Source organism: Benincasa hispida, chromosome 3, assembly GCF_027475165.1.
Source record: "Benincasa hispida cultivar pf3 chromosome 3, pf3_genome.v1.1, whole genome shotgun sequence".
NCBI classification, from domain to species: Eukaryota; Viridiplantae; Streptophyta; class Magnoliopsida; order Cucurbitales; family Cucurbitaceae; genus Benincasa; species Benincasa hispida.
The window spans coordinates 25,327,323-25,342,737 of record NC_143480.1 but is presented as its reverse complement, the minus strand read 5'-3'; the positions used below and the strand labels follow the sequence as shown (position 1 = coordinate 25,342,737).

Genomic DNA, 15,415 nt, shown 5'->3' with positions numbered 1-15,415 from the left:
CTTAAATAACCAAAAACCACCTAAAAAGCCTATTAGCCTGGCTTTCTAGTTCGGGCTATTTGTCGAGCTTGATTTGCTTTTCTTAGTTCAATCTTCTAGCTCGACTCACTCTCTTAGCTCGGCTTTCATTCTTAGCTCAAATGGGTCAACCTAATTAAAGTATTTTCTCAGCTCAACTATCTTTGATTTAATTAGGTTAACTAGATTTAATTTAACAAGATGCTTTAATTAAAGAAAGATAAAGATGATAACAAAGTATTATTTAAAAACATAAAAACGAAATTGGAATTAAAATATTATGGACAGGATACAGATGTACCTTGTAAATTTTTTTTAAAAAAAAAATAGATAGATCATAGATGCATATATAAGTTAATTTACTACGGTACTTACGATGGAAAGGAAAGAGGTATTGGACACGTGGGAAAGACGTTAAGCGAGGTGAGACACCAATATTCCAATAATTGAAAGATGTTTTTATATAAAGAAATAAATGATGTACTAAAACAATGTCAAATCAAACAAACTCAACAATGGATGATGTTGGAGAAGATAACACATTTCATTTTTGTTTGTAATAATAATTCAGAATAAATTGAATAATATAATATGCCAAATCCCAATTCATTTATATGTCATACCCTTTCCTTCCTCAAAGATCACAATTCTCAACCCATTGGTTCACATCCCATTTCATTTCTACACCACTACTTCACTTTCTTTCAATCAAATAATTCCATTTCAATTTATTAAACTTATTTTAATTAGATTAAAATATAATTTTTATCCTTAAATTTTGGTTCCATTCTATTTTAATCTATATAGTTTCAACTATTTACTTCCAATAGTTTGAATCAATCTTATATTTAATCATTCATCGTTATTTTTAAATTGAAATTTTTTACATAATAATAATAGTACTTTTGGAAATTTTTTTTTTTTTATTCCTAGATTTTGAGTTTAATATATGTTTAGCTTCTAAATTTTAAAATGTTACTCTTTTACTCTCCTTAAGCTTTGAGTCTGATTTCAATTAATTTCTTAAGTTTCAAAATATTATACTTTTAGTTCTTAAGTTTTGACTTTTGTTTCAATTTGATTAGATTTATACTTTTAACTTTGATATTTCACTAAATATTCGCTTTCAATTTTGGTATCATTGTCTATTAATTATTTTAAACTAATTAGTAAGTGAAAATTTTTAATTAATTTAAATAGTGATTGAAAAAATAGCGAAACTTAATAAAGTATCGAGATTAAAAATGTAGATTTTGAAATATAGTGACTAAATTGAAACAAAATTCAAATATTTAAGATTAAAATTTTATATTTTTCACACAAAGTATTTATCTCTAATAATTTTCATGCAAGAAAAGATATTTTAAAAATTATTGAAAAAATATAGACTAATTTTTTTTAGTATGATTGAGAGATTTGAACCAAATTCATGTTTATTAACACACTTGAATGCTAATTGAGTAGCTTACTTTGATATATAGACTACAACTCAAAATTTAAAAGTGATGGAGGAAAATACAGCCTTCGTTTTGACCTCTAAAGATGAGAACAATTCATAGGGGAAGATGCTCCGTCTGGGTTCTTGGGAAGTCCAAATAGAAGTTTATGGAGTTTGTATTTGAATTGGGGAGAAGAATAGATTCTTTGATTGTAGAATTGGTCAACTATCAAACTTTATGGTAAACTTCAAAATACCAACTTCCCTGCCTTTTGAAACCCACCTAAAGTTTTACAAATCTGACTTTTTTCTTCTTCTTTTCCTCCTTTTTTCCATTTTACAACTTTGCAAATCAATGTCCCATTCAATTAAATTTGGATTTAATTAAAAAAAGGATAAATTTTAGTTTGATAAATCCCTCATTTTTACCAACTTCGTAATTTAACCTTAAATTTTTAGGTTAGCTGTAGTGCTATTAACGAGTGAAATTGGGTTGGGACTAGTTTTCCGTTTGAAGTTTTCTTTATGATTTTATGTTATAACAATTATGACAGACGCTACGTGAAGAAACGAACAAACAACGAAGTTCAAAAGGTCCTCTATTCAAATCAAACCCACTTCCATTAAAAATCTTAATTTAAACTAAAAAAAAAGGCATTACAATTCAATTAATATTCCCATAAAAATTAAAATAACTTCAAACTCAAACACCTCGATTTATGGAATATATTCTTAAAACTGTTACAATTTTCGTCATCATCAATCTTTAATTAGAAATCTTTAAGCACCTTTCGAACTTGTTCCAGCGTCACAAACAGCACCACCGTGAACGGTCCCTGCCGTGAAATCGTCGGAATGAATCCTTTGTACAGAGCCATCGGCCCTTCCGCCCTTACAGTCTTCAACGCGCAATCTAACGCGCCGGAGTACGGTGGCGCCGACCCCGCCTCGACCTTCATGTTCATCACTCTGGTTTTTATCACATCCACCGGATTCGACGCCACCGCCGCCACAAATCCGGCGGCGAAACTCGCCGTCACGTGTGTCCCAAGCCCGTCCTTCATCAATCCTTTCTGCAGAATTGTCTCCTTGATCTGATCGTACGATGCGAGCTGGGAAGCCGTTACGAGCATCGCACGGTTCACCGTCAACGACGAACCACGCCACAGACTCGTCACGCCTTCACCACGTGCCATCTGGGTTATGGCGTCGACCACGCTTTTGTAGTTTCGCCGCTGCGCCACCGGTAACCTCCCGTCGGCTTGCATTCGGACCATCGCTACATCAGCCGGGTTGCCAACTGCAGCACCGACCGCACCGGCGATCAAACCGGCCGATATCTTCCGAACGAGAGACATTTTTCCGGTATCCTGATCAGTCCACTTTTGTTTAAGAATATCGTAAAGCCCCATACGGGTAGTCGAGTACAGAGTCTGTCGGAGAACAGTGGCGGAAACGCCAGAGAAGAGAGCGGCGACTCCTTCCTGCTGGACAATACGAACCCCGACAGTGATTGGACCAACACGCGCCGCCGGAGGCGGCGGCGGAGGAATATTCATAGACCTTGGAGCAGTTACAGAGGTGGTTTGAAAAGCGAGAGCAGGGCGGAGGTTATGAACCGCGGCCGTGGGAGCAGGAGTCTCACCCTGAAGTTGCATTCGGACCTTGATGAGATCAAGCGGGTGGGTAGAACAGCCGGCAACAATGGAAGCAATTCCACCCTCGACAAATCCCTTGACACCCATTTTGCAGGAATCAAAATTTTCTCGGGAAACAAACAAGAGAGACGATGGAATTGGAAACAGAGAGAAATATGGAGATCAGATCTGGGAAACGGAAAAGACGGAGAAAGGGGGATTAAAAAGACCAGTTAGAATTAGAGTTCATCTCACTGGAAACCAAGAGATGGGAATGAAGGCCGAAGGCTATGGAGGAATAATGAGGAACGAGGGGTCTGTGAGACATATGCTAACAGAGGACTCTGTAATACGCAAAGAAATTAATGGTTAATTGGGGAAGACAGTGTGGGGAAGGCAATTTATAGCATAACAAATACCCAACGTTCTTTATGGGACATTTTATTTTTCCAACCCCGTTCTTTTCGGTATTTACAATTCTCTCCTCCATTTTACGCGGTTCTCCTTCTCCCCCCCTCCCCGGTCCCACTTACTGATTTCCTCTCTACTTAATCTATTATCTTTATACAATTAAAATAAGTAATTTTATTACTTTTTCCTTTTTGTCACCTTAATTATTGAATGTTATTGCTATTTAAGCACAAATTTTACTTTCCTTTTGCCAACAAATATGACAATATATATTTTTTATTTTATGACAAAATTAGCATATAGTAAATTTCTTTTGGTGGGAGTGGGTGGGTGCAGTGATGTCCATAGCGTGGACACGGATGAAGAAGTTTCAAAGATAAATAAAGTCGAGAACGCACTCATATTTCATAAGTAAAATATTAAATAATAGTCCAACAATTTGGTGGAATACTCAAAATAAGTGAAATTTGAGATTTTTTTTCTAAATAATATTTAAGATAAAAGTTAGACAACAATGATTTTTTTTTAATTATTATTATTTAGTAGAGTTGTTTTTCATCTTTTTGTTTTCTATTGTTCTTTACTTATTTAAGAGAACGAGTATCATAATTTTTCTTGTAGCTTTGGTATGATTATGAAGAGAAGAATATTTTTATTCAAGTGAATCTTAATAGATCATTTTGAATGGAAATCTAAATTGATTTTATTTTAAAAGTATCTATTTAAATAGAATTTTAGTTGATACAACAAAATTTAAGAGTATAAATTTTTCCTTCTTTTTTTTAATACATTTCAAATTCATTCTGAAAGGAGTTAATTCGAATCAGATCCAATTAAAAAAGTTATTGATATTTTAACCAATTAAATCATATAAACATAAACTAAAATAAATAAAAAATGTTAGCATAACTAAATAAACATCAATTATTTACCATTCACTAAAAGCCTATATAATAAAAGGTATAACTTTGGAATCTTTGCCATGTTGTAGAAAAAAAAAAACTATATACATATATCAATCATTTATGCCATTTATGGCTAGCATTTATTTTGAATAGTCTGATGTATATCTAATAACCAACCTTACACCATTCTTAAAGCATATAATTGAATCTACCATTTTATTATCTTTAAATTTTTCTATAATTCTTTTCAAAAAAAAAAAAAAAAAAATCTATCTTTTTTTTTTCTTTATTTTAACTAGCATAAAACTTGTACTACTAAAGATTATATATCCTTTAAAAGGACCAGATATAAATTGGTACAATTAATTTTTAATTTTATATAAAAATTATTGTAATATAACCTAAAATGTTATGTATTATTTTTGGGGTCATGCCACTTTCCAATTTGACAGGGTTGGTTCAACTTCGCTCCTTGACCTTTATTCCCAAAAAGACATATTATTCAAAGCAATCTATATGTAAACAGCTGACTTTATTTGTATAAATTTTGGAACACACACTTTAGCACAATTTAGGGGAAAAAAGCTTTATTTGCTGAGTTTCAATTAGTTATGATTTAAAATATAGATTTAATATGAAGTAATTTACCCAACAAAATATACTGTTTCATATTTCCTTTCATGTTCTTTAAAAAAAAATATTATTTTTTCTTTCATTCATATCAAACCCCGCTGAGGAAAGTTGAAGTACATGTTATATTCGTTGAGAATCATACATTGGAAAAACCAAGAGACTTTACACTTCTTATAAAATAGATGAGTTACTCTTCTCACTTTCATGGCCAATTGACACTACAACAAATAACAAATACGATAACTAACAGAAAAAACTATAATAGACTTTTTATAGCATTTTTCGAAGGTCTTGACAGCCAATATTATTAAAAGTCTGTGACTTTTCATAGCATTTTTTTAAAGTTATGATGGATGCTATTATAGAATATGAAGATATAGCTTATATTCGTTGCTATAAAAACATTTGATAGCGTTTTTTTTATTAAAGCTAAAATATGTTTATATAGCTAAAATAATGTATTATTTTTAACATACAATAACCTTTTTTCAACGCTATAACATAGTAATTATAGCTGTAATTGTATGCAATGGTAATGTATTTAATTTTTTTCTTATTGTTATAATAAAAATTTTATAGCATTTCATTTTTGTTATATAAATCTTTCTATAGCTTTAACTCATGGCTATAAAAGAAGTAACTTTTTCTCAAAAATAAATTTTGAATTAGTTAGTTTTTGATAAATTTTATTTCAAGTACTCAATTTTAGTTAAAATTTACACACATAAAATACTTCGTAGCATAATAAATACTAATAACTTTCATTCATAATCTATTAACATTACAAAATAAAGTATTCAATAATTTCGTTGATTAAAGTTTTTGTTTAAACGATACATGCTAGATAAAGTAATGAATGTACCAACAACATAAGTTAGCTCCCAAAATACAAAATTAGCCCTCAAAATACAAAATTTAGTCCTCAAAATACAAAATTCACCAAATATTCAAGATTATATTATCATGTAGTTGAACAGTCATTGTTGGTTCTTTTTTCCTTCAATAAGGCATCATTTTATTCACCTACAAATATTTATATTATATTATATATATAGGATTTTGTAGAAACCAATAATAGTGAATATTAAGCAAATATAGAAAATGTTTAATATATATAGATAAATAAGCTTAGAAAATAACATACCAATGGTCACTTTATCAGATAGTCATGCTACTATACTCTCCAAAGCTTCTTCAATACACGTCATTTCTGATGTAGGCATCCACAAATATGCGTTGGGTTTATTTGATACATCAACTCATACTCTAATTGCATGTGAACCAATAAGAATGTGATGAACAAGAGCAGTTAGATCACTAGAAGACCATCGTCTTTCTGTAACAATCTCTCCCGAGACGTACCAATCTAATAACTTGCACTTAATTTGAGTATTCTTATTGAGACTCTATCAAAAGATAAATATGAGATATTAGAATTAGATAATAATGCAATCAAGAATAATTTGAACCATATTACAAATAAATTTATTGATGAAGAAGATATTAAAAAAGTTAAAGGAATGTTTGTTAACTTAGGTATGCTTGTAGTAGCATTTGAAAGTTCCTCACTTGGTTCAACCTATGACAATTTCATAGGAAATAAAAAAAAAAAAAAAAAAAAAAAAAAGAGAGAGAGAGAGAGAGAGAGAAGTTAACTAATTATAGAAAAAAATAAATATAAGTTGTTAACGAAAAAAGATTATCTGTTTCTTTATTAAACATGACATAATTGCTTTCAATTCTATCATTTCATCTTTCGTTACTTTCATTTCTATCATTTCCTCCTTCATTTACAAATATTCTTTTTCAAGAACATTGTATTTGTTATCTTGTTGAGACAAGATAGACAGTTTTGAACAAGTCACACTAAACCCAAGTCCTCTTACATGTCCATGATCAGGACCAAGAACTTTACTCAAAGCATCATCAACCACATTATTTGCTGAAGCTATCGTCTCAACATTAGTTTGTTCAATGCGCTCCTAGCAACAAGTGTGCACATAATTACATAATACAAATCCCACATTTCCGCTTATCCTTTAGCAACAAATTCACAAGCAAAACTCTTCCAAGATTTAAACTAAGAAAACATTGTTGTAAGCTAATTATACCAACAAAGTCCCCTTAACAACCCCCCCCCCTCCCCCCCCTATCGATGCGTTGTGAATGTGATAAAATAATGGTATGAGATTGTGGTGATGGATTATGCGTTGCACATGCAAGTTTCCCTAGTAAAACCCAAGTATAAATCTTACTAGGTTTCCTGGTAAGTGGAGGGTCGAATACAGAGACTACTGAGACATTATGAGACGGTAAAATTAATTCCTTTACAGTGGCAAAAACAAATAAGTTTGGTTGGTGTTTTGCTTAAGTATAAATTCTATGTGACGGATTTGAGTAAAGAGTTGATGAAATCGAGAATACAATGAGTATGCGGTGAATGGGTTGAGAAGGGATTTAGCTAATACTTCCTAAGATTGCGTTCAAGTTATGCGATCATGCTACACACACACAACAACATGTCCTTTCTCAATGCAAATGCCATAGTTCCTATTTCTAGGACGCATGTGATGTATACGATAATGTCGATAGGACTTATGTCTAAGCCTCTATTCTTGTTTATGCGATGATGAATGATACACACATACACAAGGTGACCACATACTATTATATCCTATTTCTAGGTTGCATGCGATGCATAATAGCAAACAGAACTTATGTCTAAGTTTCTATCTCTTGCTTATGCAGTCCTAATCTGACTCTCTCAAGCCTAGATTCTAACCTGACTCTCTCAAGTCTAGGTTCTTTCTTTAGACTACTCTCTCAAGTATCTCTAAAAGGTGACTGACGCATACATAAGACAAGATGATCGCATAAAGTGAAGATCTTAGGTCATGTTCGCTACTTCTTTTCAACCAATTCGGAAATTTAGCTACTCATGTGAAATGTGGAGAGATTGAACATATGTTGAGATAAGAATTCCATTTTATAAATTAAGTCAAAATATAAAACACAATGGAAAGTAGGGATAAGAAGCCCAGTAGCAATGTCTTGCTTTCCGAAGCTTTTACACTATCTTTTTGCTCTACTTTGTCCAGAAGAATGTCCTTGCTTTCGCAAGTGTCGACCCTCTCTCCTTTTACAGCGCTTCCCGACAGCCTTTCGAGCTAACCAGGAATGATCTCTCGGCGTCTTCTTCTCTTTGCTTGCCTATGCCTTCTAAGTATATAGACAACTACGACTGGACAACTACAGACTAACGACTATCTATTTGTATATGATCTATCTTCTATATTTATGGCGAACTGTATCGAACTCCAGCTCCTCTAACGATGGTGGCCTTTGGTATTTATAGAGCTCAAGGTGAAGAACTTTTGTAACATCCCGAATTTCAGAAAAATTTAAATTAATTATCTAAAATTATTGAGTTTAAATTTCCCTTTCATTTGAAAAATTGGGGTTAAATTGAAATAATTGAAAAACTTTTATTGATTAAATTGAATTTAATTGATTAGATATTCGAACTGATTATCTTGAAAATATTGAATTTTGTTTTCCTTTTATTTTGGATTTTAGGGCCAACTTAAAAAAAAAATTAAATTAAGGAGATAATTAATTTCATGTGGTTTTGAATTGATTTAAATATTTGGAATGATTTAATTTGTGTCAAATTGACGAATGTTATGCCATTTAATTTTGGTTTTTGAAGCCTAAATTAAGATAATTTGAAAAGTTAATTGATTTATTAATTTAATAGAATCTTTGGAGATTTGGAGATATTGTGATCAAATATTTTATTTATCTTTTCAAAATTTGAAAAAAAAATAAAAGAATTGAGATTTTTTTGAAATTAAAGGAGAGTGAAAAGAGGAAAAAAAAATGGGGAGAAAGCAATTCGGTTTTCAGTGATAACTTTTACAAAATTGTCGATTTCTGGAGTTTGAACCGTTGGATCATGCTTAAATTTGGTTAATCTGTTCGAGATATATGGAGTTTTATTTTGAACGGTTGGATCGTTATTTGAAATTATAGTTTGTTCGTAATTGCTACTGAATAAAATCTGTAAAACTAGAAATTCCCCTTCTCTCCCACTCTCGCAAACCCTCCTCATGCAAGACCCTCGCTACCAGCCGCTAGCCTAAATAATTTATGTCATCCGATAGCAACACCCACTGCCTATCTATGGTAGTCACGAGTCAACGCGCCATCAGCCGCCACTGCCCGATCTTTGCCGGAATCTTGAGAAAAATCTTGGATTTAAAATTTGAAAGTTTTGAGGCATTGACCATCAAGCTAGAGATCATTTTTTGTTTTGTAGAAAATTGGTAAAGATCAGTAAGTTTTGGGTAAGTTGTTGGTTGGTTATTCTTTTGGATTGAGAGTAATAGTGGAAAAATTAAGTTATTGATTTTGGATTTAATTCTTGATCAGATTGGCTAATTGAATCAAGTTTTGGAATTTGTCTTGGACCCAGCCACAACTTTGGATTGATTCAAGTTTTCCAAAGGTATTAAGGAATTATTTGCGTGGACTTTTGTGACCAAATTGAGGTAAGTGGTACTATTACCGGTGCCTTTGTGCCAGACAACCTAGTCTAGAATTAAAAAGTTAACTGATAGACTCTTGAAGCATGATTTTGTCATTATGTTTTACGTGTTGCATGACAGTTATAAGTATTATGAGCATGTTCAAATTTATAATCACTACTGATATTATGTATGTGATGCATGAATAGACCAGTAGAGTGGTTTATTGTCTCGCCTTGATGCATGTTTTATTTTAGAAGACCTATGGGTCTAGTTTCATGTTTGACGGTGTGTCTACGAGCCACTAGACATGTGTGAACCGACAGGTTTACGTTCATGTTATTATCATGTTTGACGGTGTACCTACGGACCGCTAAACATGCATGAACCGACAGGTTTACGTTAGTGTTATTATCATGTTTGACGGTGTGCCTATAGGCCACTAGACAAACATGAACCGACAGGTTTACGTTAGTGTTATTATCATGTTTGACGGTGTGCCTATAGGCCACTAGACAAACATGAACCGACAGGTTTACGTTCATGTTATTATCATGTTTGACGGTGTGCCTACGGGTTGCTAGACATGCGTGAGTCGACAGGTTTACGTTTATGTTACTTTTATTTTCATGTTTCATGTTCTGACGACGAGCCTACGGGCCGCTAGACATGCATGAACCGGCAGGTTTACATTCATATTATTATCATTTTTGACGGTGTGCCTACGGGCATCTAGACATGCGTGAGTCGATGAGTTCACATTCATGTTATTATCATGTTTGACGGTGTGCCTATGGGCCGCTAGACATGCGTATCAAGGCAAGACAGTACGTCTTTTGGTTTTCCTTTCATCATAAAAAATCGATGTAGCTGTATAAGCCACGGGCTTGTTGGATTTTATGTCCTAAAACTCGTAGTTTGTAAATTAATAAACATATTCTGTTTTGTTTTTCGATAAAGTTTTTATTGAAATTATAATCTTGTCCAATAAATTAAGGTCTTGAGGCTATTTAATGTAGTTTGAACTTTATGTAGTGACATAAATGTGGATCAAGTTCAAATATATAGCCAAAATGGTCTATAGTATATGAATAAGGTTAGGCGCCTTATTTTGGGGACACTATGGATGCGGCCCACTTTGTAGTTAGTACAAACGACGTGATCCTGAATCGTTCATATATAGATATGTGAGTGGGAGCATCCTATGCAATGAGTTTGCATAAGACTGAACCATGAAATAGTCACTTTTTACGTTCTAAATACTATTTTATGTATAAAACTAACTATTTCATTAATTGATGACCTAGGTAACTTAATCTTAATCTTGAGCTAACTATGAACTCCTGTTCACTTGGAATTATCTTTAGATCTACATAGGTGAGGGAAACTCATCATCGCTGACCCAATAATCCTCCCATTTTAGGGTAAGATGGGGTGGATAGCTGGGAACATAGGGTGCAAGACAGAATTCACTCTTACCCGTTATAGGGATAGTAGATAGGTCGTTCCCTTTATTACTGAATCTAGGTCTTGAACAAGGGGTCCCACCCTCTCCTTGGCCCGAGAGGGATTCAGTTTATAGGTTGGACCTTAAACCAATTGTTTATTAGAGGATTAGTGGAACTTAAGGAACAAGATGTAGTCTTGGGGGTGAAACGGTTTTTATGACCCAGCCGAGATTACGAACAACCTGTGAAGGATTAGCTTACTAATCATGGTTATATCAAATGGACACAAATATATCTATAGTGAGGGAAGTGCAACTACGAGACTCTAGTGGAATGACCCGTTAGTTAATAAATATTGATTAGCTCCATCTAAAGAGTTTAGCCAGCTAATCTCGGATCGTTGGAGCCCATGATCTATAGGTCCATTAGGTTCCTCTACTAGCTCATATGGAATAAACTTAGAACAGTATGATAGAATATTCGAATTGCTCGAATTAGGTGAAGAGAGAGAAATTGACAAGTATATGTGATATAGTGGTCGGGTTTTTTAGTTTAGAGATACAACTTTAATATTTAAATGTGATTTAAATATCAAGAATATGAATATGTTCATATTCGGAAGCTTGAAAATGATAGAAATGGTAAAAGATGTAAAAAGCCAAAGAGTTGACTTTTGACTTTGAAAAGTCAAACTTTGACCGACCTTATATTCAAATGTGATTTGAATTTCGAGATAATGAATGCGGATTCATACTCGGGAGGTCAAAATTAGTCAACACGGAAAAAATCATAAAAAGTCAAAATGTTGACTTTTTGGTCAAAGTTTGACTTTGACCAAATGACTATTTTGCCCTTTAACTATGGGAAAATCCAAACTTTTGTTGGATAATTCCACTAACAAAATAGTGGGCTAGGTGTTGGCTTATAGTGACATTAAGCCCACTAAGATAGTGGATTATAGGTATTGGGTTTTTATGGATTTGGTTCATGCAATTGTTGCATGGTTTTTTTTCTATAAAATGAGCTTTCATTTTGAATGAAAAAAAGTTTTGCCAATTTTGCTAAATTTTTTTTCTAAAATTGGACTAAAAAAACCCCAAACCCTACCCAAATTCCATCTTCTTTTCCATCTTTTTCTCTCTCTCGGTTTTCTTCATCCATCGGGTCCCACAACCCAGTTCTGAGTCCAGAGGATAGTAGGTCAACTCTAGTGGTGGTTCATTCGTGTTCGGGTCGAGATTCAGCGAGGAAGAGCAGTTTTCGGGAGCTACAAAAGTAATTTTAATTACTGGTTTTCCTTCAATTGCATGCATATTTTCCTTTAAATTCAAAGCAATTAGAGTGTAATTAGATCCTAAGTCCACTGCGTATGTCTCGTGTTCCATCAAGGCTATCTTTCTTTGCTCATGGATGCATAGTCTAATCCCAGTAATGGGATCACTTACTGAGTATTTTATACTCAACCTTTCTTAATTTATATTTTTCAGGTAATGATATGAACGGACCGGCGGGTGATGAGAGGGACCTGTGATCGTGCCATATGGAACATGTAAATCGCCCGCTCAGTTTACATTTTCAAGCTATATAAAAGTTTTGATTTGAAACTCAATGTTAGTCAAACTTTTATTTGTTTAAGTTATTTTTTTTCTTCATTATTTTAAGGGCCCCGAACAAAGATTTTTCTTATTTATTATTTATTTTGAAAAATTGTCTTTATTATTTTAATCAAAATTTATTTTCCTCAATGGTCAAAATGTTTTGAATGTAAATGTATAATTATGAGTAACGACCCTTATTAGAGTACTCAAAAGGTCGGCTTGTTACAACTTTTCTCTATAATGATTGCAATGATGGGAGGTCATTAAATCTTCTGTCTGATGCGCCGATTAATGGTCACCGAAAGTTGAATGTACTTCCTACAATGTGTCGTTAACGGCTTGTCAACTAAATTCGGTTTCAACCTTCATCAGATTTCCATCTCATCATGATTTATTAAGCTTTCACCTTGATGCGCCGTCTTTATGCGGTCACCTTCTTGAGTAAATTCTCGCGAGCGCATACGATCGCATGGCTTTACGGTCGCAATCTTTCAATGTGCGCGGACGTCGAATTTCTTGGATCGCAATTTACATTAGCTGCTTTAATGCGATGAGCGCATGTGATCGCAATATTCTCAAGTTAATGCTTTTGGACATAATTTTGCATATTTTTACCGTTGCATTCCCACATTGTTTTATATTTTTGTGTTGTAATAACGTGCATTTCTGCCTATATCACCCCCCCCCCCCCCCAATAGAAAAAGAACATAGTATAATCTAAGCATAATATCTCAATAAAGTCAATGCTCCCCCACCCCAAGAAAAAAAAACATAGTACACAATTCAATCAAGCCAATCTTCAACAAAAGTCCACAAACTCTATAAGCTAAGTATCCCAACAAAGTCGGTTTTTATTAACAACATTGTAAGAAAAAGAACATAGTATAATATAATGATATCATTTTCAACCAAATTTCACATACTCTATAAGCATAATATCCCAACAAATTCAATTCTTAATTGACCGCTTTTTAAGAAAAAGAATATAATAAAGTCTAAGTAAAAACATACGAGTGTCTCAACACTTGTGCATTCACCAGTTGTTCGTCCTTCTTTTTATGTGCGTTTGTCCATAATGCAATCCTTGTAACTAAAATTGGATCTGAACTATTTTTTTTCTATAAAATAAGATTAAAAGAATGAACTCACACACAATATTAAAACAAAATTGAAGTATAGTAATAATGATCTTTACCATATCTTTAGTTAGACGAGTATACATTTTCCTACAACATGTATGTGGGAATTGTTTCTTCTTCATAGCTTTGTATTTTTCATTTTTCAACTACTCAAATAAAAGACGTCCAATATTTATATTAAAGTAATAGTAAGAAAATGTAAACATACACGTTTCGAAGTAGAAATTTTAATACCATGAAGTTTGCACTAGTCTTTTCACTCACAAAATTCATCCAGTCATCTATAGATTGCAAATTATCAGGCATTATCTTCAAAAGTGCATCATTTGTTGGGGTATCTCGAATTTGTTTTACAAGACAAGATTTTTCAGCCCTCCATAATCTACCCATCTTTTAGAAAAAAAAAAACTTTTTTTTGACAATCTTTATCTACATTGTACCTTGACTAAAGTAAAAAATAGTTATTATTGGAGAAAATGATATGTGCATTCAATTTGACTTCCTTTTCTTCCCTTGCAAAAAATTCTATGCTCCTTCCATATACTCATTAGTAGTACTACTAGACAAAGTCAATTTTATTAAGTATGCATCAAAAGACTAACTCAAAACTAATAGTAGTTACTTTCATACCTATTTAGATGTACCCAATCTTAGTTAAACATTTTCAAGGTGTTGGTAACCTTAATTGGATGATTAGGTCAATCACCAATAACTTGGTCAACTAGCACTATTTGAGAAAAGAGAATATCAATTTTCACTAAGAGTATGCTCCAAGTTGTTTGTTCATAAAATACTTTAGCAGTCTATAGTTCCATTCATATTCTTGCTCCCAGAAAGGTTGAAGATATAATTAACATATGTTTAAGTTTCTTTTTAGAAAATATCTTCCTTTACACCGATAAAGGAAGAAAGTAATCAAAAGCTAATTATCTCTGTGTTTTAATTTTGTCAATCACATCGAAAACTATAGGTTAGAAGTGTTATAGGCTATAAGTAATGAATTATGCACATTTCTACTTATAAATTAAGGTGTTATGTGGATGGACTTTCTATGTGCTTAAATAGGTGTTTCAAAGTACAAATAAAGAATTCTTAAGTACTTACAAAGAAGGAATTCTGAAGTACTTAAATAAGTATTATAGGCTATAAGTAATGAATTAATTTTGTATTTCAGTCTACGTTGGAAATGAAGCAAAACAACATTACAATGATGGAAATGAAGCAAATTAACATTACAATATAAGATCTTCTTGATAGATACGTTTAAATATTTATGAAGTCTAGGCCAAAATGCAAAATTGGCCTTACAAATATTACAAAAACAACAATAAGAAAATTGAACCATCTCCAAGACCACTAATATTGAATCAATGTCAAACTAGAGTAACAATGACAGAATATAAAGATTTCTTTTACAAAAGGGACTGTAGTAATAATAAAATTGGAAGAAGAAGACTCTTGTGATTAAATAAAAAAAAAAAAAAAAAAAAACCATAAAGAGTCTAACCAAGAACACTCTACAAACTAACATAACAAAGTTTAGTTGATTATTTTCAATAGATATTAAGTTTAGCTATTCATGTTAGTTTATTATTGATTATTAGTTATTCCTTAGGGACAAAATTGACACCAAAAAAAAAAAAAAAACACAAACTTATATAA

General features: G+C 32.6%; 1 protein-coding gene and 1 pseudogene across 1 annotated transcript; both read right to left on the bottom strand.

Annotated features, from left to right (window-relative positions):
* Nucleotides 1-2,058: 2,058 nt before the first annotated feature.
* On the bottom strand, nucleotides 2,059-3,498 carry LOC120074522 (mitochondrial uncoupling protein 5-like). The gene has a single exon (XM_039027676.2). It carries the CDS (start codon nucleotides 3,199-3,201, stop codon nucleotides 2,227-2,229), a length of 975 nt encoding a protein of 324 aa, XP_038883604.1. The 5' UTR covers nucleotides 3,202-3,498; the 3' UTR covers nucleotides 2,059-2,226.
* A 2,587-nt stretch (nucleotides 3,499-6,085) lies between these two features.
* LOC150037153 (uncharacterized) lies at nucleotides 6,086-14,149 on the bottom strand (annotated as a pseudogene).
* Nucleotides 14,150-15,415: the final 1,266 nt, after the last annotated feature.

What these genes read in the sequence shown, in the direction of transcription:
- LOC120074522 (XM_039027676.2), bottom strand. Translation starts at nt 3,201, where the DNA reads ATGGGTGTCAAGGGATTTGTCGAGGGTGGAATTGCTTCCATTGTTGCC.